The sequence below is a fragment of the Urocampus carinirostris genome, chromosome 8 (genome assembly GCF_059441175.1).
Source record: "Urocampus carinirostris isolate Australia breed hairy pipefish chromosome 8, RoL_Ucar_1.0, whole genome shotgun sequence".
In the NCBI taxonomy this organism is placed as follows: domain Eukaryota; kingdom Metazoa; phylum Chordata; class Actinopteri; order Syngnathiformes; family Syngnathidae; genus Urocampus; species Urocampus carinirostris.
In genome coordinates, this window is record NC_142356.1 from 39,440,652 (window position 1) to 39,465,497 (window position 24,846).

The 24,846-nt window shown below is 41.3% G+C and overlaps 1 protein-coding gene across 1 annotated transcript in view; it reads right to left on the reverse strand.

The window, feature by feature from the left end:
* ecpas (Ecm29 proteasome adaptor and scaffold) overlaps positions 1-24,846 on the reverse strand; it is a 28,120-nt gene that overhangs the window by 2,833 nt on the left and 441 nt on the right. Inside the window, exons 2-48 of the mRNA XM_088342683.1 lie at positions 19,933-20,063; positions 19,623-19,739; positions 19,428-19,546; positions 18,465-18,614; positions 18,185-18,356; positions 17,969-18,108; positions 17,817-17,895; positions 17,606-17,725; positions 17,390-17,475; positions 17,232-17,307; positions 17,113-17,162; positions 16,988-17,054; positions 16,790-16,912; positions 16,423-16,526; positions 16,205-16,328; positions 16,027-16,107; positions 15,731-15,947; positions 15,559-15,650; positions 15,350-15,484; positions 15,114-15,273; positions 14,862-15,034; positions 14,680-14,781; positions 14,445-14,568; positions 13,400-13,545; positions 13,227-13,281; positions 13,031-13,145; positions 12,872-12,940; positions 12,677-12,794; positions 12,358-12,525; positions 12,198-12,277; positions 11,329-11,434; positions 11,186-11,233; positions 10,995-11,113; positions 10,774-10,924; positions 10,646-10,711; positions 10,488-10,577; positions 9,888-9,954; positions 8,833-8,924; positions 8,653-8,719; positions 7,898-8,095; positions 6,050-6,261; positions 5,926-5,969; positions 5,650-5,842; positions 5,440-5,587; positions 3,585-3,690; positions 3,426-3,514; positions 3,282-3,353 (exon numbers count right to left, since the gene is read on the reverse strand). Coding sequence (XP_088198809.1) covers positions 3,282-3,353; positions 3,426-3,514; positions 3,585-3,690; positions 5,440-5,587; positions 5,650-5,842; positions 5,926-5,969; positions 6,050-6,261; positions 7,898-8,095; positions 8,653-8,719; positions 8,833-8,924; positions 9,888-9,954; positions 10,488-10,577; positions 10,646-10,711; positions 10,774-10,924; positions 10,995-11,113; positions 11,186-11,233; positions 11,329-11,434; positions 12,198-12,277; positions 12,358-12,525; positions 12,677-12,794; positions 12,872-12,940; positions 13,031-13,145; positions 13,227-13,281; positions 13,400-13,545; positions 14,445-14,568; positions 14,680-14,781; positions 14,862-15,034; positions 15,114-15,273; positions 15,350-15,484; positions 15,559-15,650; positions 15,731-15,947; positions 16,027-16,107; positions 16,205-16,328; positions 16,423-16,526; positions 16,790-16,912; positions 16,988-17,054; positions 17,113-17,162; positions 17,232-17,307; positions 17,390-17,475; positions 17,606-17,725; positions 17,817-17,895; positions 17,969-18,108; positions 18,185-18,356; positions 18,465-18,614; positions 19,428-19,546; positions 19,623-19,739; positions 19,933-20,063 — 5,361 coding nt within the window. The remainder of the gene's footprint in view (positions 1-3,281; positions 3,354-3,425; positions 3,515-3,584; positions 3,691-5,439; positions 5,588-5,649; positions 5,843-5,925; positions 5,970-6,049; positions 6,262-7,897; positions 8,096-8,652; positions 8,720-8,832; positions 8,925-9,887; positions 9,955-10,487; positions 10,578-10,645; positions 10,712-10,773; positions 10,925-10,994; positions 11,114-11,185; positions 11,234-11,328; positions 11,435-12,197; positions 12,278-12,357; positions 12,526-12,676; positions 12,795-12,871; positions 12,941-13,030; positions 13,146-13,226; positions 13,282-13,399; positions 13,546-14,444; positions 14,569-14,679; positions 14,782-14,861; positions 15,035-15,113; positions 15,274-15,349; positions 15,485-15,558; positions 15,651-15,730; positions 15,948-16,026; positions 16,108-16,204; positions 16,329-16,422; positions 16,527-16,789; positions 16,913-16,987; positions 17,055-17,112; positions 17,163-17,231; positions 17,308-17,389; positions 17,476-17,605; positions 17,726-17,816; positions 17,896-17,968; positions 18,109-18,184; positions 18,357-18,464; positions 18,615-19,427; positions 19,547-19,622; positions 19,740-19,932; positions 20,064-24,846) is intronic.

The window sequence follows — 24,846 nt, forward strand, 5'->3', positions numbered from 1 at the left end:
ATGGAGAACGCTCTCGAACCAGCAGAACACTTCTTTGCTCTTGGGATCACCAGAAGACCGGCACTCTCAGATCGTAGGCTTCGGATCTTTGGCATTTCTGTAAAGCACTTTGAATTGCCTTGTGTATGAATTGTGCTATACAAATAAACTTGCCTTGCCTATGAGCTTGTCTGCGATATGCACGTACGTGTAACGTTATACTGTGTTCTCTATTTTATTTTTATTTTAAGTTGCCTTCCAAGATGTCATGTACCGTAAATTCCGGACTATAAGCCGCTACTTTTCCCCAAAACTTGCGGCTTATTCAGTGATGCGGCCAATTTATGCAATTTTTCTAACGGCCGCCAGCGGCGCTCGAGTACAAAAGGTAAGATTTAGACCGGTGGAATATATGCGCCGAGGAATACTGACACTTCTTGGCTTGACTAGCGGCGAGAAATCTTTCACTAAAACTGGCCGCATGCAAAAGGCAACTTTTTCACAAGTCTGCCAGTGGATCCAGACAGCGTGCGGCAGCATAAAAAAATCCACCATCACCAACGGGTTCCGAAAAGCCGTGACGGAGAGGAGGGCACACCAGCGACAGTGACAGCGCGAGTGAGGCTGCGGTAGCATGGGACGACGTCTAAATGACACTGTTTCTTTCCGACACTGAGGAAGACGTCTTTGATGGCTTCAGTTTTAAGGAGGAAGATAAGGACGGTTTACCGTGATTTTTACAAGTACGGTATGTTTTTTTAACAGACCCGTTTACTGTGTTGCCAGCGTGTTGCTAGCGTATTGCTACCATTAACTGCCCTGTCACTGGCACCGTTTGGGATGAAAGTTATGTTATTATTATTAAAGCTTTGAAAACTCTCTCGGTGTACCGTCTTTTTTTGTAAATATGTGTAACCATGTATAATATGTATTTGCAACTGTATATTTTTGTAATGTATTTTTTAAAATTTCTTTTGGACACTCATTTTGATATGTTTTGGACGGGCGAATTAAAAAGAAGGGGCGTAAAAAACGCAGGCTGACGGGAAGTGGGGACCGGTAAAGGTGAGTGTTTGTGGACACGGTGGACAATAGTGGATATACTGGACTGTCTCAGAAAATTAGAATATTGTGATAAAGTTCTTTATTTTCTGTAATGCAATTAAAAAAACAAAAATGTCATACATTCTGGATTCATTACACATCAACTGAACTATTTCAAGCCTTTTATTATTTGAATATTGCTGATTTTGGCTTACAGCTGAAAAAAAAATCCAAAATCCTATCTCAAAATATTAGAATACTTCCTCAGACCAAGTAAAAAAATAATTTTATAACAGCAAAACTAAATCAAACATTTACAACAACTTTTGCACGGATTACTGCATCAATCCGGCGTGGCATGGAGGCAATCAGCCTGTGGCATTGCTGAGGTGTTATTGATGCCCAGGATGCTTCGATAGCGGCCTTCAGCTCATTTGCAGTTGTAGGTCTGGTGTCTTTCATCTTCTTCTTAACTATACCCCACAAATTCTCGATGGGGTTCAGGTCAGGGGAATTAGCAGGCCAATCAAGGACAGTGATGCCATGGTCAGTGCACCAGTTACTGGTGGTTTTGGCACTGTGGGCAGGTGCCAGATCATGCTGGAAAATGAAATCCTCATCTCCATAGAGCTTTTCAGCAGATGGAAGCATGTAGTGCTCTAAAATATCTTGGTACACAGTTGCATTTACTCTGGACTTGATAAAACACAGTGGACCAACACCAGCAGCTGACATGGCTCCCCAAACCATTGCTGACTGTGGGAACTTCACACTGGATTTCAAGCAACTTGGATTTTGCTCCTCTTCAGCCTTTCTCCAGACTCTGGCGCCTTGACTTCCAAATGAAATGCAAAACTTGCTTTCGTCTGAAAAGAGGACTTTGGACCACTCTGCAACTGTCCAGTGCTTCTTCTCCATAGCCCAAGTCAGACGCTTCTTCCGTTGTCTTGAGTTCAGAAGTGGCTTGACCATGGGAATACGGCTATTGTAGCCCATTTCCCGGACACGTCTGTGAACTGTGGCTTTTGATACCTGGACTCCAGCTTCAGCCCACTGTCTTTAAAGCTCCCCCAAATTCTGGAAGCGGCTCTTCTTCACAATTTTGTTAAGGCTGCGGTCATCTCTCTTGGTTGTGCAGCGTTTCCGGCCACATTTTTCCCTTCCAACAGACTTTTTGTGGATATGCTTTGAAACTGCACTCTGAACAGCCTGCTCTTTGAGAAATTTCTTTTTGTGTCTTACCCTCCTGATGGAGGGTATCAATGATGGTCCTCTGGACAGCAGTCAGATCAGCAGTCTTCCCCATACTTGTGATTTAGTTTACTGAACCAAGCTGAGTGTTTTTAAGGCTCAGGAAACCTCGCAAGGTGTTTCGAGTTAATTAGATGATTCAGGTGATTAGTTGAATAGCCTACTTGTATACTTTTTCATGATATTCTAATATTTTGAGATAGGATTTTTGAGTTTTCTTAAGCTGTAAGCCAAATTCAGCAATATTCAAATAATAAAAGGCTTGAAATAGTTCAGTTGATGTGTAATGAATCCAGAATGTATGACATTTTTGTTTTTTTAATTGCATTACAGAAAATAAAGAACTTTATCACAATATTCTAATTTTCTGAGACAGTCCAGTATATTTTTCCCACCCTTGCCTTTGGAAATATACACTTTTTTCTTTGGATTACTTTCAAGGGGAACCGGACTCTGCCGGTCTGCATCAAACCTTAGGTACCGGTATCATTTCCTGTTCATTTAGCCGGCTGTGATTTTTAGACTGTGCACTTTAATGAAGGATATTCAGCTACAATCGCGAGACTTAAAGTCGGGTCTGGATGTGGGCGCATGCGGCCTATATACAGGTGCGGCTTGTGTACGTACAAAATCGGTTTTCCTCTCGAAATGTGGTGGGTGTGGCTTATAATCAGGTGCGCTCTATAGTCCGGAATTTACGGTAGGTTTTTGCTGATGAATTTCATCAACTCAATATTACCTCAAAATGCGACTTGTTCGATGAGTGTGACTTAAACATGTTTTTCCTTCTTAATAATGATTTTTGGCCTGTACGACTTATACTCTTGAAGAGAGACTTGAAGTCCAGTAGATAAGGTAGTTACACTCCACACTACAATCCCCACCTCAGAACAGATTAATGCCGTATCCCGGGGTTCTACTGTCCAACTTAAAATCGCACTTGTTGCATGTTACAAACTGTCAGCATGAAGCTCCAATATGGTGTTTTTACCCCTTGGTGTCCTTACCTCCAGTTCTCTTCACAATCAGCTCCACTACAGACAAAGCCTCCGTCCTTACAGATGAGTAACTTTTGTTTTCTGTCGAAAATTGAGAAACCAGGCTTTAGTTTGACATGTGATCAAAGAACAAAACTAATGTGTGACATTTACCTAAAGGATGAGTAAGTGCAGCGCAGGTGTCTGTTAATATGCGGGACAGCGTGCTCACGTCGCTGCTGTTCTTTTCCAGCAACAACAGTCTGTAGGGGGAAAAAAACATTTTTCAAGTGACAGCAAGTAGCTAAGTGGAGCGATTTAAAAAAACATTACCCCTGGAAATAGGCCTTCATGCAGCGGAGGACAGCAAGCTGCACCTTCCATGTGCTCAAATGCAGCTTCTCACACATGAGGCTACACACCTCCACCTGGAAGCGAGCTTAAAAAACAAAACAAAAAATAAAACGCATTGTACCTAATATTCAAAACAGTAAAGCATCAGGGCTCCACACAGCAGTGAATTTACTTGTAAATGTGGACACATTTGCAGCACATCTTGGCAGCGAGACAAATTTACCATATTTTCGAGAATACCGTGCAAAATGTTTAATCAAGAAAAAATAAAGAACTCAAAGCTTGTGTGTGTGTGTGTGTTACAGACAAGGTGTGTGTGCACGAGCTGTAATAATGAGTCAGAGAACCATAGATTCTGCTCAAGTAAACCGTTTTTGTGTGTGCGACATGAAGTCACACACCACAACACTGCCGCTGGGGCATACCATTGCACAAAGGGAGGGTTTAAACTCCCTTTAACACCCGACTGCTTCGCGTCAATGTCTGTTACAATGAGTAGTTGGAGCAGAGCAGAATTTAAAAACATTTTATAACGATTTATAATCGAAAATTAGGGTTGCACGTTAAGCATGTATAAGCGCTATACTTATTATGTTTTATTTATCACTAATATGTATTGTATGGCCACACAGATGGGTGAGAGTAAATTAGTGGGTGAAAAGGGTAGTGTAGAGCCTTAAGATTTTAAATGATAGGCCATGTATTTTTGCCCATTATTCAAATTAATGTGTTTTATGAAGTGAATGAAGGTATTTTTGTACCACTACGAGGCAATAAATATTACACACTGCCCCTTTAAATTTGCGCATGAAGCTTGTTATCAGGTATGCTCTGCCGTTTGGAATTCACAGTATTTAGCTAATATTGGGTGGCAGTAGCTCAGGACGTACAGCGGTCGTCTTGGGACCAAAGAGGTCGCAAGGTCGGTTCCTGGCTCCTCAGAGTTAAAAGTGTCCTTGGGCAAGACAGTGAACCCTTAATGTCCCCCATTAGACGGTAGGCGCCTTGCAGTGCTGACTCGGTGAGTGAGTGTGTGTGTGAATGGGTAAAGTGTGAAGTGCATTTTAAAGTGCTTCGGAGGCTCTCTGTGATTGGTAAAAAGCTATATAAATGCCGTCTATTTACAATTCATATTTTTAAAAAATGGTATGAAATTGTTTAATTTTCTCAGCTCAAACTAAGCACTGTACGTGCAGCCATGATTATTATCGTTTATTGACAACGTTAACAATGACAATATACACAAAAAGCACAACAAAACAAACAAAAGAACATTACTATGTATTTATTAAATATCTTTCAAAGTCAGATTCATCATTACAAACATGAGTTTTTTTCACTCATCAATGTTTATTTTTATCTTTCAGGACGACTTTGATTTCGCCATTCTTTACATTCGACCCTGGTACCTTGGAAAAAAATGGTCTGATAAGGCATTTGCTTTAATCTCATGATCATACATCATCCACACCAGTGGTTGGATTTGGGTGCGCTCACCACTGCGACCCAAGTTTGATTCCTGCTGCAACCAATGTTTTACGATTAGGTCAGTGATAATTTCTCACTGATCAATTATTGCACACATTTGGTAATAGAAAAATGACCAATACTGCAAACCAGATTTAAATTAAAAATATTTGATCAAAAAATAGCCAAAAGTAGGGGTGGGCAAACTAAGGCTTAACAAATGTTAAAAAAACGGATGATAATATGAATAATAATGAATTGTTTCAATATACTACCATAAAATGCGCACCCAAACTTTTGAGTTCTTTTTTGGGGAAAAAGTGCGCATCATACACAAATAACACTTTCAGAAGTGAGTAAAACTCACTTTGAGTCTGGGAGTCTTTAGGCCAAGTCTTCCCCATCATCTCAAACGCGCAAAGCAGAACTTCAGTCTGCAGTTCTTTCTCCTTGCTGGTGAGTTCAACATCCTCTTCTCGCGACCTCGCTGATGGCGCGCCGCTCTCCGGGCAGCTCTGCAGAGAAATCATGTCACTTTACCAATAAACAGGCCAGGGAGGACACCAAAACATGTTACCTTTTTTATCAGAGGGAAGAGAATGTCGCTCATATCGCTGAAGCGGTCCTCTTTGCAGCTGTGGAGCACGTCGCCAGCGCAACTCAGAGCAGCCATCTTATATACCAGACTTTCTTTGCGGCATTCTTTGAGGACGGCGTCCAGGACCTCAGAAGTCGTGGGTTGGCCGGCGCAAGGCTTCTGGAGCTCATCACTGTAGAGGCCATGCAGATAATAAAGTGAGATGATTCATTGTCAACATATAGAGTCTACACACCCACGAGTGCAAACAAAGACCTGCATTTGGAGACAACTGATCCAATGGCCTTCAGTAGCTCCTCCTGAGGCGGGATAATAACCAAACAGACACATTTCATAGCGCTCAGAAAATCTTACTTTTTTTTTTTTTGGGGGGTATTACCTTTCCCGCCCACGTGCGTCCTGCCAGGCCTTGCAATAAAGCGTTAAGCACCAACCCAAGATGCGGAGAAACCAGCGAGCCCGTCTGTTCCTTGGCAACTGTTGCCATGGCGGCCGCACCTTGGGCCTTCATCTTCCAAGACTGGGACTGCAAAGCTTTCTGGGTAATGGCGATGAGCTCCGTCATGTAGAGTCGGATGCCGCCAAAACTTCCTGAATCCAAAAAAATACTTAGTCATGATCGTAATTGGAATTTTAATTATTATACAATGTTCAAACAGCAGAGGTTGACAAACTATGGCCTAAACAAAAAGAAAAATACTTCTAAATAAAAAATAAGGAACGTTGTTTTGGTGCCACTCTTGTCCCCAGTGTCCTTTTTTGAAAAAATATATAAGGTACTGCATTCAAATGTCCTTTTGTACCCTTTATTGTGCGTTTTTCTGTATTTGCAATTTATTTGGTCATGTATTTTATTTATCAAGATATCCTTTAAATGTCATGCAAAAGAAAACACTTGCATTTTGGGTTTCTTAAGGCATAATGTCAAATTAAGTGTTTGGAAGTAGGATGCGTTGTTTGATTTTTCCTTAAAAAGTTCAAAATAAAATATTTTCACTATTGAAAATGTGTTAACAATGCCCAACTGAGTTTAAATAGCCTTTATATATATTTCCAACGCACCTATCTGCTTTAATCTTTTATCATCAGTGTCCCAAGCCACAGAGGGCATTATGCTGGAGGAAACAAGGCATGTGGGTGGCAGAGATGGATTTGAGGCATGTGCTAACAGTTTTCTTTCATTCTACAATGAAAGTGGTGAAAGTAAAAAATGACTTTTTCAAAAACAATCCAAATGCCAACAGAAATCCCAAGATATAAGAAAAGGAAGAGTTTATTTGGCGCATCAAAGAATTTCACATACCTGCACGTGCGACAAAATGAGCTGCAATAATGATTTCAGCCAGACCCAAGTACATAATTTCGAAGATACGGACACCACCTTTAAAGTATGTGTTAACAATACCCAACTAAGTTACAGAGCCTTTATGTTTTATTTTCCAATACGCTTACCCACTTTAATCTTACTTTTAGCAAAGCTGTTTGGGGAGGAACACATTGGGTAGCAGGTATGGGTGTGGGGGAATGCTAAAGTTTCACACCATGTTCATCCCTGCAGTTTATATTTGTTAGTTTGCCATTAAAATGATTAAAATTCTACTTCAAGTATAGTCCAAGCGACAACCTAAACTCCAAAAAAGATGGAAAAAATAAAGAAGAGTTTAGCCGAGCGTGTCTAAGAAATGCATATACTTGCACTCGCATCATGAACGAGATGCCTAAGGCTGTAATGACACAAGCCAGGAGATGGCGCCAGTGAGTAAAAAAAGTTCTAAATTCTGTATAGCTCCTTTAAAGGGGCAGAATATATAAATTTGTTTTCTTTCTGAGTGTTTAAAACAAATTTGATGAAATGCTCTGTTAATATAAAATGAAATATAACATTCACATAAACATTTATGCATGTTATTAATAAATACATATTAGGGAAAATAGGATAGCTTTTTCCCTCATGCATTGCCAAAGTATTGGTTTAAGAGTCTGTAATGGCAGATTTTATATTATATATATATATATATTATATATATAATATAAATATATATACTTTCACACATACATACATACATACATACATACATATATATTGTGTCATTTTTTTTCTTCCTGCCGTGGCTGTGTGCCAAATCTTTTAACATAATTCAGGCCGTGACTCAAAAAGTTTGCCCACCCTTGTCCTATAGGCTACGACTCATTGCCCATGGCACAATACAGGGTTAACGTTTCTCACCGGGGACATTCTCCTGCCACACTTCAGCCCACAAGGTGGCATCCTGGCTCTCTCCTTTCTCCTCCTCAGCAGCAGCCGCCTGGTGCATGCCCAGGAAAGCCAGTGGCAGGGCCACCCCTGCATGGGCCTTTAGCACATCTGGACTGTAGTGGCTGATGGCATGCACAGTCAGGGCGCAGGAAGACTTGCACACGGGCTCTGAACAAAGAAAATCAAGCCGTTTCCCTTTTCTGAATATTACTGCCGTCAAGCAATTAAAACCAAGCTAGATATTATTTTTCATTTGGAAAAATGTTCAGCTATTTCAGATGATAAAGATTAAATACATTAACGGACTATTTTCTCTCAGAGTTTATAAATACCCGAGTATATGTGTGGTTCGCCAAACACTGTTATCGTTAATGTCTAGTTGCTAACGCCATATTTAATTACATCTGTAGCTGTTAGGCAATAATTGTCAATTTCAACAACAAATAAGCACATGTTAATACAGCCTGGTTAGTTAACAAAAAGTGATGAGAAAATCAAGTACAGTTAGCTGCTAGCATTTGCAACTACTGACGCTCATTGCTAATTCTAGCGGCTACATGAGTGATACCAGCCGCGATAGGGTTAGCAGCAACAATTTAAGGCCATCGTACCAATTGAGCATCGCTAGTCATCTATACTAGCAGGCAAGCCATGCTAGCTTGAGCAGCTCCCTTACCAAAGATAGCAATAGGAATAAATGCAAGTTGTAGCAACTGCATGCTGACCTTCTTTCTCCAAGTACCAAGTGTTGAGCTTCAGAAGTAACTTCTCCACACTGCTGTCTTTAGCAGTCTAATGGGAAAACAAGAAAGCTTATTATGTTACAGATCCAAGGGCAATTGGATGTGATGAGAATTAAATTGTCTTTCAAATGACTAAATTCAATTTGATTTCAAATTCCTTACCCTGACTAGATGGCCTAGAGCGAAGGCGAAGGCTTTCTGAATTACAGCGCTTCTGTCATGAATGCCGCTTAGCAGAGCACTCATTAGTTTACCTAAAAGTGCCAAAAGCTGCTAAGTATCTGGCTTGTACAAGAAAAAAGTAACATATTTTCACGCCCATAAGACTCACATTTTCTTCACACCTATAGGGCAGTGCACCCTGTCGCTCATGCAGGGCGGTGGATGTAGACCAGCTCGGTGGCCTTAAGGTTGGGAGCCGCTCCAGAGAATGGAAAATAACAGGTTCGAGCCTTGGCCGAGTCAACTTACAACATTTTTGGGTGAAATCCAATGTTTTTGTGAGATAGTTCACAATTACAACTAAATGCGACTTAAATGCGTCTCCTGTGACTTTTAAGCGTCTCTAGTTTAAATTCCATTATATCTGACATCACACGCAATGCATTGTTAGCGGAAGTGCTCTACGATTATAACGCTGCAGTGTATCGAGCAAATGAAAGTTATTGTGCTACCGGATGCTAAACAGAGGGGTCCCCCCAGATATGACTTAAATCCTTAACCTTATTACCCCACTAACAGCTTTCTGTGTTTTTGTCCGCCGTGGTGTGTTGATTTTTATGTTACGCGGAAGAACATGGAAACCGAGGAGCTGCTGCAAGAGATTTGAAGGTTAATGAATTGAAGGTTCGCAACAAACTCAAGTTTTTATCCTTGTGTTTTACTTTGTAAAGAATACTTAAATAAAATACAACCAAACTCAGTTTTGCTACCACTATATTTTTAAATATGCACACTTGTATGCATAATTGTGATGTCCCAAAAAAATGTGCCCTGTCGTAGCGCAAACGTTAGTAAAACCTCTTCTAATAGAACAGTAAAGCACGGTGCATTTGCACCTTGCATGTGGGAGTGGAAATATTTCATGCAAGCCAAGGACCTTATCCGGCGGGAGCACCTCCAGTAGTGTTGAATTCGGAAAGATAACCAAATACGGAGACTGCGGTGAGCCCTATGGGCGTGAAAATATGGTAACCAAGTAGAGGGTAGCATGGCACCTGAGTATGGTGTGAGGTCCTGTGGACACTGCACTGTGAGCGAAATGATTACGCTGGCACAACCTCCCTGTGAAAAAAAAAAATGTCAGGAAAAACATGGATGAGCAACAAAATCCCACAAAAATCACAAAACCATTTTCTTGAAGATGGATTATTTATAAAAAAAAAAATGTAGCAAGAGAGCACCAAAGTAGTGTTCTGTGTCATGGAAGCATGCAGCTTGAGAGGTTTTGATCTTCTTGTAAGGTTTGGCTTGAACGTCAGCCTGGTTCTCATAGCTGAAATGCTCGCTATACTAGAAATAAGAACCAGGAGACAGCATATTCTCTTTTAACTATATACTGGATGCGAAAATTGAATACACAGTCTTTCTCATCTAAAATGCCCTCTTATTTTTATGCTGTTAGGAATCAGCCTCATAAGTGTGGGACCAAATGGTCTTAACTGGTTCAGACTAGCTCATGTGTGATAGAGTGCTTATAGATAGGAAAGCAGCAAGCAAGGACAAGTCACAGCAACCTAGTGGTTCAAGTTTTCCCATCTAAAATTTGACAGTCCTAATCTAACAATGCCATCAATACTCCAGTTTAAGATTGTTACCTTAGTGCCAAGCCCGACTCCACTCTTCAGCAGCTCGCACAGCCGGGGAACTAGCTCCCCCAACACGGTCACGTCAAGGTGCTGCAAACACTAAACACACACAACAAAAATGTAGACATCTATAAAATTCAGAACTTTAAAAAAATATATATTATTACCATATTAGTGGTTTCCATCATTGGTGAGGCTTTGGCAGCGCTGAGCCGGGCAGCATCCATGGCACTCTATAAAAATTGGTGAAAAAAGTTGTGACGAGTTCATAATCCTCAACGAGGGACGCCGTTACCTTCTCCTGCTCTGTAGCTCTGAGGCTGAGGTAGTTGAGGACTTGCGGTTCCATGGTGCTCAAGGCCTCCAGGAGGGCTGGGATTAGTTTGACTGCATGAGGCTTGAGTCGGGCACCGGCTGTTTTACTGATCTTAACCAAGGTCTGGATGCTGGTACACAAATCAGACAATTTTAACATGCAAGCCTCAATTAGCACAATGTAAGCAGTCGGGCTATTACCTCAGCGAGCGAACCCCAGAGACATTGCTGACTATACCCTTCTCCAGCAATGTAGGCAGAAGTGCTGCCACAGTTCTCTGTGCAATACAGCCGGTCGACTCACACATACGGGTGCACACCTCGATGGAGAGAGGAGTCATAATGGGGTTACTTTTAAATTAATCTTTGAATGGGGTGAATGAAGTCTCTACCTTGCTGAGTGTTTTCAGGGTAAGATCTGCAGCCTTCCTCACAGACTCCTAATAACATAATTTAAACAAACCATGACACTGAGCTTCAGTTGCACATTTAATTATCTTTAAATAGTAACATATTCTGGGTTCACTTTGCTCACTTTGATATCATCAAGGACTCTGAATAGGGTCTCCCATATTTCAGCCATGTGGTCAATGAGGTCATCGGCTTGGCGGCCTCGAACCAAGTCGTTGAGGGCTAGACAGCTGTGAGGAAAGAATATTATTGAACATAAGGGGATGCTAAATTGCTGCTTCAATCACAAATACATAATTGCTAAAACCTTCCATTAGCATTCATTTTTCTGTGTGGTGTAAAGCGGCAGACGTAGACAAACTCAGGGGCCCTTAGGATTGGGCGTCAGTCCCGAGACTGGAAGGTCGCACATTTATGCCATGGCTGTGTCATACATAACTTACAACATTCTTGGGGGAAATCCGATGTTTTTGTGGGATTTTTCAATTCTAACTAAATGCAACTTTTATGTGTTCTTCTGTGACTTCTAAACTTCTCTGCGTGTCCATTAATTGCTTTCGTCGGACATGGTGTGTTGAATTGAGGATGAATGAATAGATTGTTTACAAGTGGAGGTAGCTGAAAAACGAACTCCGACAAGTTGTTATTCGTGTGTTTTACTTTGTAATCAATACTTAAATAAACCACAACCAAACTCAGTTTTGCTCCCGCTATATTTTGAAATACGCACACTTGTTTGCCTGTCAATATTGGCGTAATGCAGCTGCAGCAGAGGGCACCCGTGGCCCCATTGTGCGGTGTGCCCAGTGTTTGTGTTAAATAAAGAAATAGAACCAGCTACAGACTGCAATTTTTAACACGGTGCGCTCTATGGTCATGAAAATACGGTACATAAAATTTGCAATCATTCTTGGTCAAACAGACTTCGAAGTTTGGCCCCAACTGAAGATACATTATCATATGATAATCAAAATAGGCATGTGAGGAACTGACCTGGACTCCCGCACTCTCCAGGTGTTACTAGTGAGGTTTGAAATAACATCACGTAGAATTTCTTTGAGATGTTTGTCAACCTGAAACCGATAAGAATAAACAAACATATTCAAACAAATACACAAATCTCTGAAGATGCCCAATATATGACTTCTCCTACCAAGGTCTTATCGGTAACTAAGGCATCCCAGATGCTAGTCATTGCCTGCCGAATGCTGGGGTTAGGGTCAAACTGATATCGGTACAACCTTGGCACCAACTGTGGGAGGAATGGCGCCAGCTGCTCCCCGGCTTTGGTGGCAATCATGTGAAAACCAAACGCAGCGCCCTGAAAAACGAGTGTGTGAAACAAATCTAAGTTAATACTATATTCTGCTTTGTCAGTAGGATCTTATTTATTGCCAGAATAACTGTTAATTTGCTACTCATTTTTAATAATCGACTGACAATCTTGGTCAAAGTAGGGAGGAACCAGTCACCTTTCGAGAATTCCACATGGCGTGATGGTTAGCCAGGTTCATGAATTTGTATACGAGATCAGGCTGGTTCAGGTCGCTGGCCAACGAGCAGAGCTCTTTGTAGGTTGACAAGCTGTGGCTATTGGGCAAACCAAAAAAAAAAACATTTCGTATTCCATTAACTCATTGAATAAGGCGACAAAGGTGAATTTTTACCCATCTGGTGTTTTGCCTATCCCCTCTCCTTCGAAGACCTGTGTGTTTTCTGAAACGGCATGCTTTGCTCTGTATGCGGAGAACAATATAATGTCTGTGTAAAGTGAACTTTATCATCAAAACCTTTAGCAGGATTGGCTACTTTGTCGGAACCCTCACCTTTTGCCAGTCATGAGTGTTTCCACCAAAGTGGAGACCAATTCCTGCTGGTCTTTCTCTCCACCCATTTCATAGACCAAGCCAAGACCTTTGGATGCCACGTCTTGACTTAAGTCTACATTAAGGAATAGATTTCAATTTCTTTACTGCAGTTGACAGCGTATAAAAACCTGGTTGGGTTACAAATGTCTCTTACCATCTTGGTCTGAAAGAACTGTGATGAATGCAACTTGTATCTCCTTCAAATGGGACTGAAAGAATAAACAAAGAAACAAGATGAATATAAAGTTTCATGAAGTGATTTTGAAAAGCCAACTAAGAAACGTAAAAGAGTAGAGTTACGGATATTTTCCATATTCTGTTTATTACCTTAATTTCTTTGTGCTGTCTGAGTTTCTTGACCAGGGAGAGAAGCCAGATGCAGGCAGCCTGGCGCACATGAGGGTTTTGGCTTGGAATGTACTTTGACAATACGGAGTTGAGGACCCAAGGAACCACATCATTGCTCTTCACATCTGACGATTCAAGTAAAGCTTGGAATAATTTTTCATTTGCTTCTCTAAGAACTCTGCAGGCAGTATCCATTTACTGTCTCAAAGGGTAAATATACCTTAGCTATCCTCCTTATGACCTCATGTGCAGCTCCTTATCAAGGTAGACGCCTCCCAACTTACATTAAGTAAGTTAGATTTGTATTGAGTGCACCTTTTTCCGAGTACAGGACATTACTGTAGTGCTTCTTTCCGCCGCTACCGGCGTGTGCCGCTGTGATAGGTCACCGAGCATCCACCCCGAAGAAGAAATTTGGCTTCTACTTTCTAGTTCGTGTGTAAACATACTACGTGTATTGTATCTCTAACGCGCTAGATAGATACTTTATTCATCCCTGAACTTTGACGTTTTTATTGTTTAATATCCCGTGCATCCATTCAATATGGATGATGTAACGTGTAAGGAGGAGGCGAGCCGTTTCTTTTGAAACGAAAGTGGACTATGGAAGCTTGATGCAGTTGAGAAAATGGTTGGATCGCTTTTTTCGGCCATTTTTTTACCACGGAGCAGGACCTCTTGACCTCACTTTTTTATCTTTATAGAGCATATTATTTTATTAAATGATTATTTTTTTTAGTACAAAACAATACAGGTTACTTATACAAGCCTTAAACATACTTATATAAACCATAAACATACAAAATATAGCACAGAAGCAACTTAATAAATTCAACTTAAGAATGATCATCCAGAACTTAACTCGTTCGTAGGTCGAGCAGCGTCTGTATATTATTCATTCATGCTGGGGTCTTTTGATATTGTCCTTGCCCTCATGTAGGGTTCACATCACGGGATGTTGTATTTTTCATAATTGTGGCCTCTGCAGCCCTTTTAAACACTGTGTGATAAGAGCTATACTTACTTGACGGTGGGCTGTACTGCTCTTCGGTGCAGGTCCATGGATCTCTAACAGCTCCAGAACTGGTGCCTAAAGCAGCAGTGGTAATTGCTTCCCCCACAGTGAACTGCAACTCCACTTGCTTGGCCTTGGAAAGCACAAGAGAAAAAAATACAAGGAATTAGGTAATTTAATTAATTAGTTTATAATCAGATCCTATTAGATGAAATAAGCAGTAAAAAAAAAAATACTGTCACACCTCTACTGAATCCATAAGACCCTGTATTAGCTTCTTTTGATAAGGGAAGTCTGCATCTCCAACTGGTAAGTATCCCAGTGTGATAACAGACCGCTCCTTTATCTAGATCAAGTGGAAATAATACAAATATAGGACTATTGAAATTGAAATGAAAATACTTTTGGCGATGTTAGAAACGTTACCTTTGCACTCTCCTTGCCAGAGGGAATGCGAGCAAGCAGGTTGTCCACAATGGACAGTTTGGTAAGACCTTCTCCTTCGGCTGGTATCATCAGCGCTCCGTTCCGACCAATTTCTCCCAGAGCTGTACATGACGCTATCGGCAAAAGCGCACTGCTGCTCTCCAGGAAGGAACCTGAATTGTAATATCAAAACACATAAAAGGTAAAAATCCCGACTAGAAACACACAGAAAATACAGAGAGGATTGCATACCGACTGTTTTGGTTGCTGTGGCGACAATGTCGTCCTCTTCCTGTGAGGGGGAACTGCGCTTGAGGGCAGGCTCATTGGACGCAGCAGCTCTCTTTTTGCTCATGTACCTCCCTACTACGTAGCCCAGTGCCAAAATGGCACCGTGCTGGGTTTCGGGACTCTAAAAAAATGTAAAATATCTATATAATAACTTGTCATCAGAGACTTTATTGTATTGAATGGTGAGAATGCCTTACACGGTTGTCTTTGGTTGTCTTCACCAAGTTATGAACAGCAGATTGAAGATCGTTGCCTGTCATGGTGCAGACTACCACAGCATACAGCTGGGCTGCAAGCTCCCTCATGTCCTCCTTGTTGGTATTCATCAGACTCTGGAGATTAATATTAACACAATAAAATGAAGATTATGTCTACATGAAAAGTGCATATGGACATTGACCCTGACCTTGATCCAATCAATTTTATCTACGAACTTGGGAGCAAGTTTCTTTGGACAAACAGACACCACCTCCAAAAGACAGTACATTACCGGAATTCCTGTTTGGAGGAAAAACATACATTCTATTACATATATACACAATACAAAAATCTTACTTTAATGACATTAGTGGGGTTACCTCCAACGGCAGAAAGCAGTTGCTGCAACAATTCCATGTAGATGAAAACTGGGTTGGTTTCGGCTCCCTTGGACCCTGAAAATTGAGTCTCCGAAGACAAAAGTTTTCGGACATATCGGCCGATGGCTGGCGCGTCATCCTGCATGTCTGCAAGTCGTGAGGACTGTGGTGTGGCGCCAGCACTGTATGCCAGGCACATCCTCAGGTAGCGCACAATCTGAGAGAAGGAAGGAGCAAAATATGCACACACTGCACTAATGACAGAGCTTGAATTCAGGATTAATGATATCAATTACCTCCGCAAAGGCAGATGGATTAAAAGGAATAGCTGACGTTCCAACAATGTATTTATCTGGAGTCTTGATCCTTTGAGAAGCCTGGTGATTATTTTTTTAAACAGAACACATTTTTAAGTTATGTTACAACGGAATATGAAACTTAGATTAAAAAGAAATTTTTAAAAAAATGTGCAACCTTTTCATGAATGTAGGCCACCATGTCTGGAAATGGAGGAATTGTCTTGGGACCCTCTTTTTCAGGACTTTTATTTGGAAATGTCCTTAACACCTTCTGAGCCTCCCCACACACTTCTTCGCGTCTAAAATCACAAAATAAAGTCACATGAAAATAAAGTCAAAAACTTAAATACATACAAACAGAAAAATCTAGGATGTTTGGAGGTGGGCACTCACGGGTCACCAGCAGCGAGCAGCAGCAGGTATCTCGATGGCACATGATCGGGCATGAACACTGTGCTGGCAAACTTCATGGCAACCTGACGAACTTGGACCTCAGGCTTTAAAACAAATTAATATGATTTAAAAGAACTGCATTTTCTCAAAAATGCCATGCACTGTTAAATTACTGAAGTAAATATAATAAAGGTAACACTCAGCTACTTATCTTATTCTCCAATGAAAGATAAGTAGGCTGAGTGACTATCATTTGAATACAGATAAAACGAAATTTGCAGATAAATAAGAAAAACAGAACTGACAACTATAGACAGCTAATTGACTGGCTTTCATCAAACAAAGTTATTCAACTGCTTTCACCCACCTTGACAATGTATGCGGCCACCAATGCATACATAAGGTTCTGTACTGCCCCCTGTAGGTTGGCATAGGCACCAACCATCATTGACAAAGCCTCCTGGATGGCAAGACGAACATCAGGCTCCTCCTAAAAGCAAAGACGCAGGACTTGAACTTCACAAAGTCATTACATTTAAATATTTAAGAAGTTTGCTAAATTCACCTTGCACATTGACTCAAAAAACTGCTGCACTAGTGCAATGTCCTTTGTAAAGAGTTGCGGCATACGGCTGTGAGAGAATGATAGTAAAAAATTCTGATGGCTGTGTTATAAAATTTGTGTCTTACCTTGAGAGTTTTCCAACAGCGGAATACGCAACGCATAATAATTTGGGATCCTGTCAAAATATTTTATATATTAAAGAAACTCAGTCCAGGAATTATGATGTTAATACGTAAGAATTCACCTCTTTGAATTCATTTATCAGCTTCGTGAGGCCATTCAGCAACATGAGACCTAAAGGCTTATTAGTATCAGGACACCTGAAAAAAGAAAAAAACTCCATGAATCAAGTGATAATTGTTAAATCTAGCCAGTCTATTGAGAGGAAATACGTCTTCTTACACCATACAGATGTGATGGACAAACTGCAAGGTGAGAGACAGCAGTTTGTTGTTGGTGTTCGCTCCAAATAACCCGTCATAAACAACCTATGATGTACAGGAAAGGGAGATATGGGTCAATGATTAAAACTGGAGGCAAATAAATAAAATCTAGTGTTGATAAAAACATACAAGTATACATTTTAATCTAAATAAATAAGGCGCACAACAAACCCACCTGGATATTAGCAGGAAAGCACTCAGCAGCAAGATGTGAGCGTAAAAGATGCGGTAAGATCTTTAACTTCACTCTCGTGCTTACTGGTTCATGTTTCAACTCTTGCTTCATTGTGCCACCCTGAAAAAAAGAATGCCACTTAAGTTTCAAATAAAGCACACAATTCTTAGACCTAATCGCTCTTTGTGAGCACTTATGCACCTTCACAAACCTTTGTTTTGAGAGGAAGATCTCCAAGGTACACTTTAAACATCTTATTAATTATTAAGGGGTTATTCCAATCAATAATGCTGAAAGGCAGAACAAAAAATGGTGGTTACATCTTTTCGAATGGTGATTGTGGTGTTTTGAATGAAATGTCACCTCTGTTTGCTTCTGAGCTCCAGATCAGCGGCCGTGGCCACACTATGCCTGGTGTCGCTGGACGCAACAACAAGGTGCACCACTGTCTCGACTTCTGCCACTTGTTTTGCCTCAATAAACTTCACTATACCCAGCTTGCACTTTAGAAAGAAAACCACACATAGAGGCCCAAGAACTGAGAAAGTGACCCGCTCAATACTGTGTACATGTTTATACCTGCTCAAGCTGCTCAGAAGTCCACTGGGCCTCTCCGATGACCCTCTTGGCGGCATAGACATTCATCCCAGGGGGAGCCTGCGGTAGATTCTGCCCCACTGCAGCCCCATCAGCAGAACTACCTTGAGAGGACGGCGGTGAAGGGCGAGTCGGAGACTCATTCATCACAAACCTAAAGAAACATCAAGTCAATAACCTTGATAGATAACTACTAATTGCCTTTACAAATTACAGAACATGGCACCATTTTTTAAAGTCAAACCCGGGGATGCCAACTCACCCATAAGGCATGAGCAAGACGTCCAACATGAACTCCAGCAAAAGCTGTGCTGTCTTGGGCCGCTCACTTAAGTTAAAAGGGGAAGCGCTCTTGGAAGCGTCTGCTGGATATTTCATATGGTAAAGAGTGGGAATCAGCAGGTGCATTAGGCTAAGAAAGGGCGGAGAAGAGACGGAAAATAATCATTTAGTCAGGAGAGGGGATGAAACAAGGTTGGGGTTAAGGCTGAATCTCATTACTTCCTATTTCATCTACCCACTTTGTACTGTTTATCTTCCTCCTCCACTATTTGGTGAAGTCAAAGAAACGATTCCTCCAAAAATGAGGAACAGACTTCCTATTTACCACGTCATCAATACGTGTTGTATTGTTGTGATGCAACATGTGCCACAATCGTTTCTTTTTTCACTGACTTCCAAACAGTAACGAAACGAAAACTGTGGTGTTTAACTTACAAAAGAAATAAATATGCCTCCAGATGATTGCGGAAGACAATTGTTTTTTCTTCCTAGACTTTGCCGCAACCACCACACCTGCGCTTTTCCTTGTACCCCTGTCGGAATTTATGTTCCAAAAAACAAGATAACCACATAATTGATTCATTCCCTACCACAAGTGCTTCATATTGGTCAGTAATGCAGAGGAGGTGTGACTAGAGTATGGCTGGGGCACTCCGGACCTCTCTTAATGAAAAGGCACTTGTGTACCACACACTTCCTCTTTACTTTACACTTTGCGTAGGATTTGGACTGTACTACCCTCATTATCAACACACTTTGCTACAGTAACGAGTACAACTGAGGAAAAAGGAAGTAATGGGATTTAACCTAAGTAAAGATGACTGGAACGAGCAGTACAAGATTTCTCAACTGGTGGAAAAGTTAATTAAAATACTGTATAGTAATGGAAGCGTCTTCAGAAGATCCACTGTATAGGTTAACATAAATAATTGTCATTTCCTACCTGTCCTGCTGAGGTTGTGGCTTGCCTTCCATAGCAGTAAGTAGAGTGGGGGCCAATTCGCACTGCTTACCGACCTCTAGGCGAGGGTAGCCCATTTTAATGTAGATTATTGTGAAATTCTAAAGGTGATGGGGCCCAAAAAAATTCAACAAAAACGTTCACTACAATTCGTTACTACAAAATGAGATAACACACCGTGACGAAAGAAGCTGCTGAAGGGTCTTGGTACTGAACCAGTAAGGTTTCAACTGGCAGCTGAATCTTAGGTCTGCTTTTTATTCTTTTGTTCAGGTGGACGAGCAGCTCCATCACCTAGCGGAAAAAAAGATGGTCACCAGAATACTATTAGTGGACAAACCTTGTCTTTTGTAATCCATTACATTTTAATGCAACTTTGGTAATGGATCACCTTCCATTACTCTTATAGTTGCAATTTGTAATAATAATAAAAATACATTTGGACGCAAGAAGGCTGCCATATTAAGATCCCCGAAAGCTTTCTTACCTTCTTCCGCACACCATCCTGCACACTAGAGAGTTTGAGTAGAACAGGGGGGAGGAATTTGGAGATGATGTCCTGAAGCTGATCGTCTGTCTCTGCATGGCCCAGGCGCAAAAACACCCGCTCCAGTTGATCTGTCAATAGTAACTTTATAAACTCTTTTTGTTGAGGTTATCAGTGGTGAAAAATCAGAGCTCTCTTAACAGTGATTCAAAACTAAGATCCCATGTAGGCTGTGGACAAAATACCACTCTCACTTGGTTTGCAGTTTAATTTGTATATTTACTTTGTGCCTGCTCCCATTTAACACACTTTGACTGAATGGGATCGACACAGACAACTAATAAATGCAAGGTACTGGAAACTCGCCTGGACAAAGCATCAAGCCAGTATAGGATGAAAATCAGCACAGATAAAACAAGAATAACGACCAACAATCCCAACGGTATCACTACAAACATTATCATCAACCACAGAGAACTAGAACCTGTCACCAAAGTTAAATATCCTGAGGCTGTATGAGAGCTCAGAAGAGGGGTCAGAGCCAGAATTCATGCCCAGAATAGCTAAAACCACAGCCGCACTTGTCAGAATTAAACCCATCGTGAGGGACAACAACATAGTAGCAAAATCAAAAATCAGACTGATGCAAGCGCTGGTTACTCCATCTTCCTCTATGCTTGCCAGACATGGACTCTCACAGCAAAACTAAAAAGAAAATCCAGGCCATGGATATGCGATGCTACAGGAAATTTCAGGCATCAGCTACTTAGCTCATGTGAAAAACAGTGCGCAACACCATCAAAGGGCACATTGGACCCTGCGAAAAACTGTCGTAAACTGTGTGCAGACCGAAACTTCAGTGGTATGGTCACATCACAAAATCATCAGGACTGACCAGGATGATTCTCCAGGGCACAGTTCAAGGGGGCAGGAGGAGAAGAAGACGAAAAAGAACAGGGCTGATAAATTGAAGGAATGGACTGCTGCCAACTTTGCCACGGCCCAAAAACAGGCCAGGAACCGTCAACAGTGGAGAAAGCTGTTCAGAGTTGCGTCCTCATGCGGTTAAGGGATCCGTGAACCGAGAAACAATTTACTGTACATGGTTATGCACTGGTTTCCAATTAAACACCACAATAGTTTGTGTATACTCAACTAAAGAGGCCAAGAATTTAAGACTACTGTAATTATTGAAGTGAAATATTTGATAACACTTGGACAATTACAAAGTGATTGATTAGCAATTAAAAGAGGTTTTGAAAGGATATACAGAGATGCTGTTTGAATATAAAACCCAGACATTTAAGGAGGGGTTTGTGTACCAAAAGAGAAATGTTTCTACTGTGAAATACGTGCATCGGTTCCCTCAAGGTTGGTTAAATGGGGCATAGGGGTCGGTGCCACAGGCATCAGGAGGCTCTCGGACTGTTGTATAAAGAGCTCAAAAGCAATTCTCATTCATTAGGGATGTTAAAAAAGAGATTATTTCGATATGAGACCAAGACAGAGTATAATTTAATAAACCGTTACATATTGACAACAACGCAGGAGTATTTTTTTAAATTCTCCTGGATGTGAAAGAAGGGGGATGTGGGTAAAATGAAAAACAGGGGGAAAAGTGTTATGTTTCTTTTGATTATGCTAAATCATGTTTGCATGATGGGAAATTACATTCTCATTTAATTTATAATAAGTTATACTGTATGTCAATTTTTTCCATACATATATGTCTAGCCAATGGGATTCCAAATTGGATTTATTTTGAACAAAGGTTATGTACAAGTTGTATATTTTACTAAAACTGTCTCTTCAACCAACCATTTCAGGGTGTCCCCTGCCCACGGCCCAAAGATAGATGGGATAGGCTCCAGCACCCTCGCGACCCTACTAAGGATAAGCGGTGCAGATAATGGATGGGTATCTCTTCAACCTAAAACCGAAGCTGCTAGTGTCCTTCAACAGAGGCACATTGGAGAGCATTATGGCATACGGCATCGCAGTGTAGTGTGCTGGAAGTACAGCTGCAGACAGGAAAACCTTCAGCACGGCTCAGAAAATCATCAGTTGCTCTCTGCCCAGTCTGAAGGACATTGCTGGGTCGCAATACAGCAGCAGAGCCAATAAAATAAGAGAATCTTTTCACCTGGCCACAAACTCTGTGACCTGCTGCCTTCAGGGAGGTGCTACAGAATAATCAAAGCAATAACAAACCAAATGAGGAACAGCTTCTTTACCTTTTTTAATCTTGTATCTTTTACTTTGTTTTACTTGCACTGAAAGGAGAAGACCTCCATTTTTGCTATGCTATTGTATAAGGACAATAAAGACAATTAATTCAGGTAGATGCTAGATCCCTTAAAACAATCATTTTTATTTGTGAATACATATTCATGCAGATGTTTTGTTATATTTAATTTTATATTTAGATCAATTTTATCAAATTGATTTTAAATGTTCATATTTAAAGCAAAGTAATACATAGGTTTTCTGTTTTAAGCACTAAACTTGACTATATGTATTAAAATGTTCAAATGCAATAGTGTTAGCTCAGAGGTTTTTTTGAAATAAGATTAATTTATTGATAAATAAAATGAATAGATAAATAGAAAGTTCAGAAAATGTAGACAGCTATTACAATGTTGGCCTACAGTGCAGTACATATTAATGCAGGGGTGTCCAAACTTTTCAGAAAGCGGGGGGCAGATTTGGTAAAGGTGAAAAAGCGCTGCTGTGCCATAACAGCGTCCAGTCGCTTTACCTTTTCACAGTGTTCGTTTCCAGTTAGCTTTTGGTAGTAAATATGTCGGAAATGGGATGGGCTGAAATTCTTACAGAAAGCCACGCGCAAGGTGGCCAAAGGGCTACTGCCATCGTACGGTGAAATGGTGTTTTTTTTTTCTTTTTCTTTTTTGTACAAATTTATTTTAAACTGCAGTCAACATTATTTCCGGGTCATAGCTCGGTAGCCTAGATGGTAGGGCGCCCGCTCCGAAACTAGGAGGTTGCTGGTTCAAGCCTCGGCCAAGTCATACCCAAGACGCTTTTAATAATAGGTAAAACAAAAAATTATTTTGGTGTGCACATTATTCAATTAACTATTAAATAATACCAATAAAATTCTTATTTCTAAAATAATCTTGTTACTTGGAGAAATACGGTTTTTATTTTGGGTAATACTTATTTTATGTTGTAATATTTTTATCTTGTGTTACTCAAAAAGTAGGGCAAACATTTCTTGCCCTGTAGCAGATCAATTTAAAAAAAAAACATTTATTATGTCGTTAAACAACAAAACAAGATATACAGTAAGACTTCGGTTATCGCGGTTAATGGGGACCAAATACCCGGTTAATGGGGAGCAAAACCACCCGCTAAAAGTGAAAATCTGCGAAGTAGCGACGCCCCTTCAAAAGGAAAAAAAAAAATCTCATCTCATTAGCTGCACAGCTTATCCTTATTAGGGTCGCGGGGGGGCTGGAGCCCATCCCAGCCATCTCCGGGCAGTGGGCAGAGGACACCCTGAACTGGTTGCCAGCCAATCGCAGCTGCAAATCACATTAGTTCTCGCAGCTAGCCGCGTTCTTCATCGACGCACGAGCCGAGTGATCCACCGCTAAGAGTCGTACAGCTGGGCGATTTTTTTGTCCGCCCGGGACGATCGGAGACAAATTCACGACAGGGTTTTTACCGCGGGTGCCGTTCGGTCGCTCCCGCGAGCGAGCCCCTAACCCGCAGCGCGAGTACTTTTGGGCGCGATACGTACGACACCGACGCAGTTACGGGGGTCCCGCGCACGTCCACCGCCTTTCGCCCGCCGCGTGCGGACGGTCGTCGCGCCGCGCTACTGGGGTCGTCGGACGGGCGGGCTCCCCAGGGGGTAGCCCGATCACGCCCGCCGCCTTTTCTCGCGTCGCGCCGTGTGACGCCGCTTCCGCCGAACTCGCTCCGTCGCGCGGCTCGGGAGTGTAGCGCCTCTGTATTTTTAGTGCATTGAACCACACTACCAGCTCGGTAGCCTAGATGGTAGGGCGCCCGCTCCGAGACTGGGAGGTCGCTGGTTCAAGCCTCGGCCGAGTCATACCTAAGACTTACAACATTGGTACCCATTGCCTCCCTGCTTGGCGCTCGGCATTAAGGGTTGGAATTGGGGGGTTTGGTCACCTAATGACTCCCAACACAGCAGTTGGGTCTAAAATGGCTGTGCCCTGTTTGGCTGCGGCTGCATCGGCTCGCTACAGTTTAACTGAACGGGTCAGGTGTATCGACATTTCATTCTGTGTGCATGGTTACAAAGAATGACAATAAAAGTAAATTCTATTCTATTCTATATAAACATGCTCAAAGACTGTCTTCTCTAGGGCCACCTTTACCCTAAACAAGCATACAAGACTTTGAAATACATGGGGATATATTTGGGGGATATGTCGCTGATAACTGACCTTGCAACATTTTTGTTGCATTATTGCTATGATGCACACACAACTTAGGCCAGTCTCAAAGACACCCTTGTAAACATTTGCCTACTTATACTCACATTTTCTTTTATCCTATAATTCTCCTTCAAGTATTCTTATTCATAAGTATCCTGGAGTGCCACGTCAAATATCGTTAAAACAATGTTCACTGCATTTTAATCAATGACAATGAAAAGTAACTAGTTCTAAACTTGCATCTGGATAACGAGACAGATTTTTTTAATGACAAATATGCTGTAAGACTTTGGGTGTAACCGGCGACCGGCTTCCACCCCCAGCAGCTGCACGAGTTGCTGAAAACACAATAATTCAGCAAGCAGTACATTCAGATAAAATGCAAATTATCCAACCATGAGAAATATTTTGGTCCTGTCAGCTGCTGCATTTGTGGATCAATTTTCCAGCTCCGCAAACAGGGACAGCGCATGTTAAAGACGCA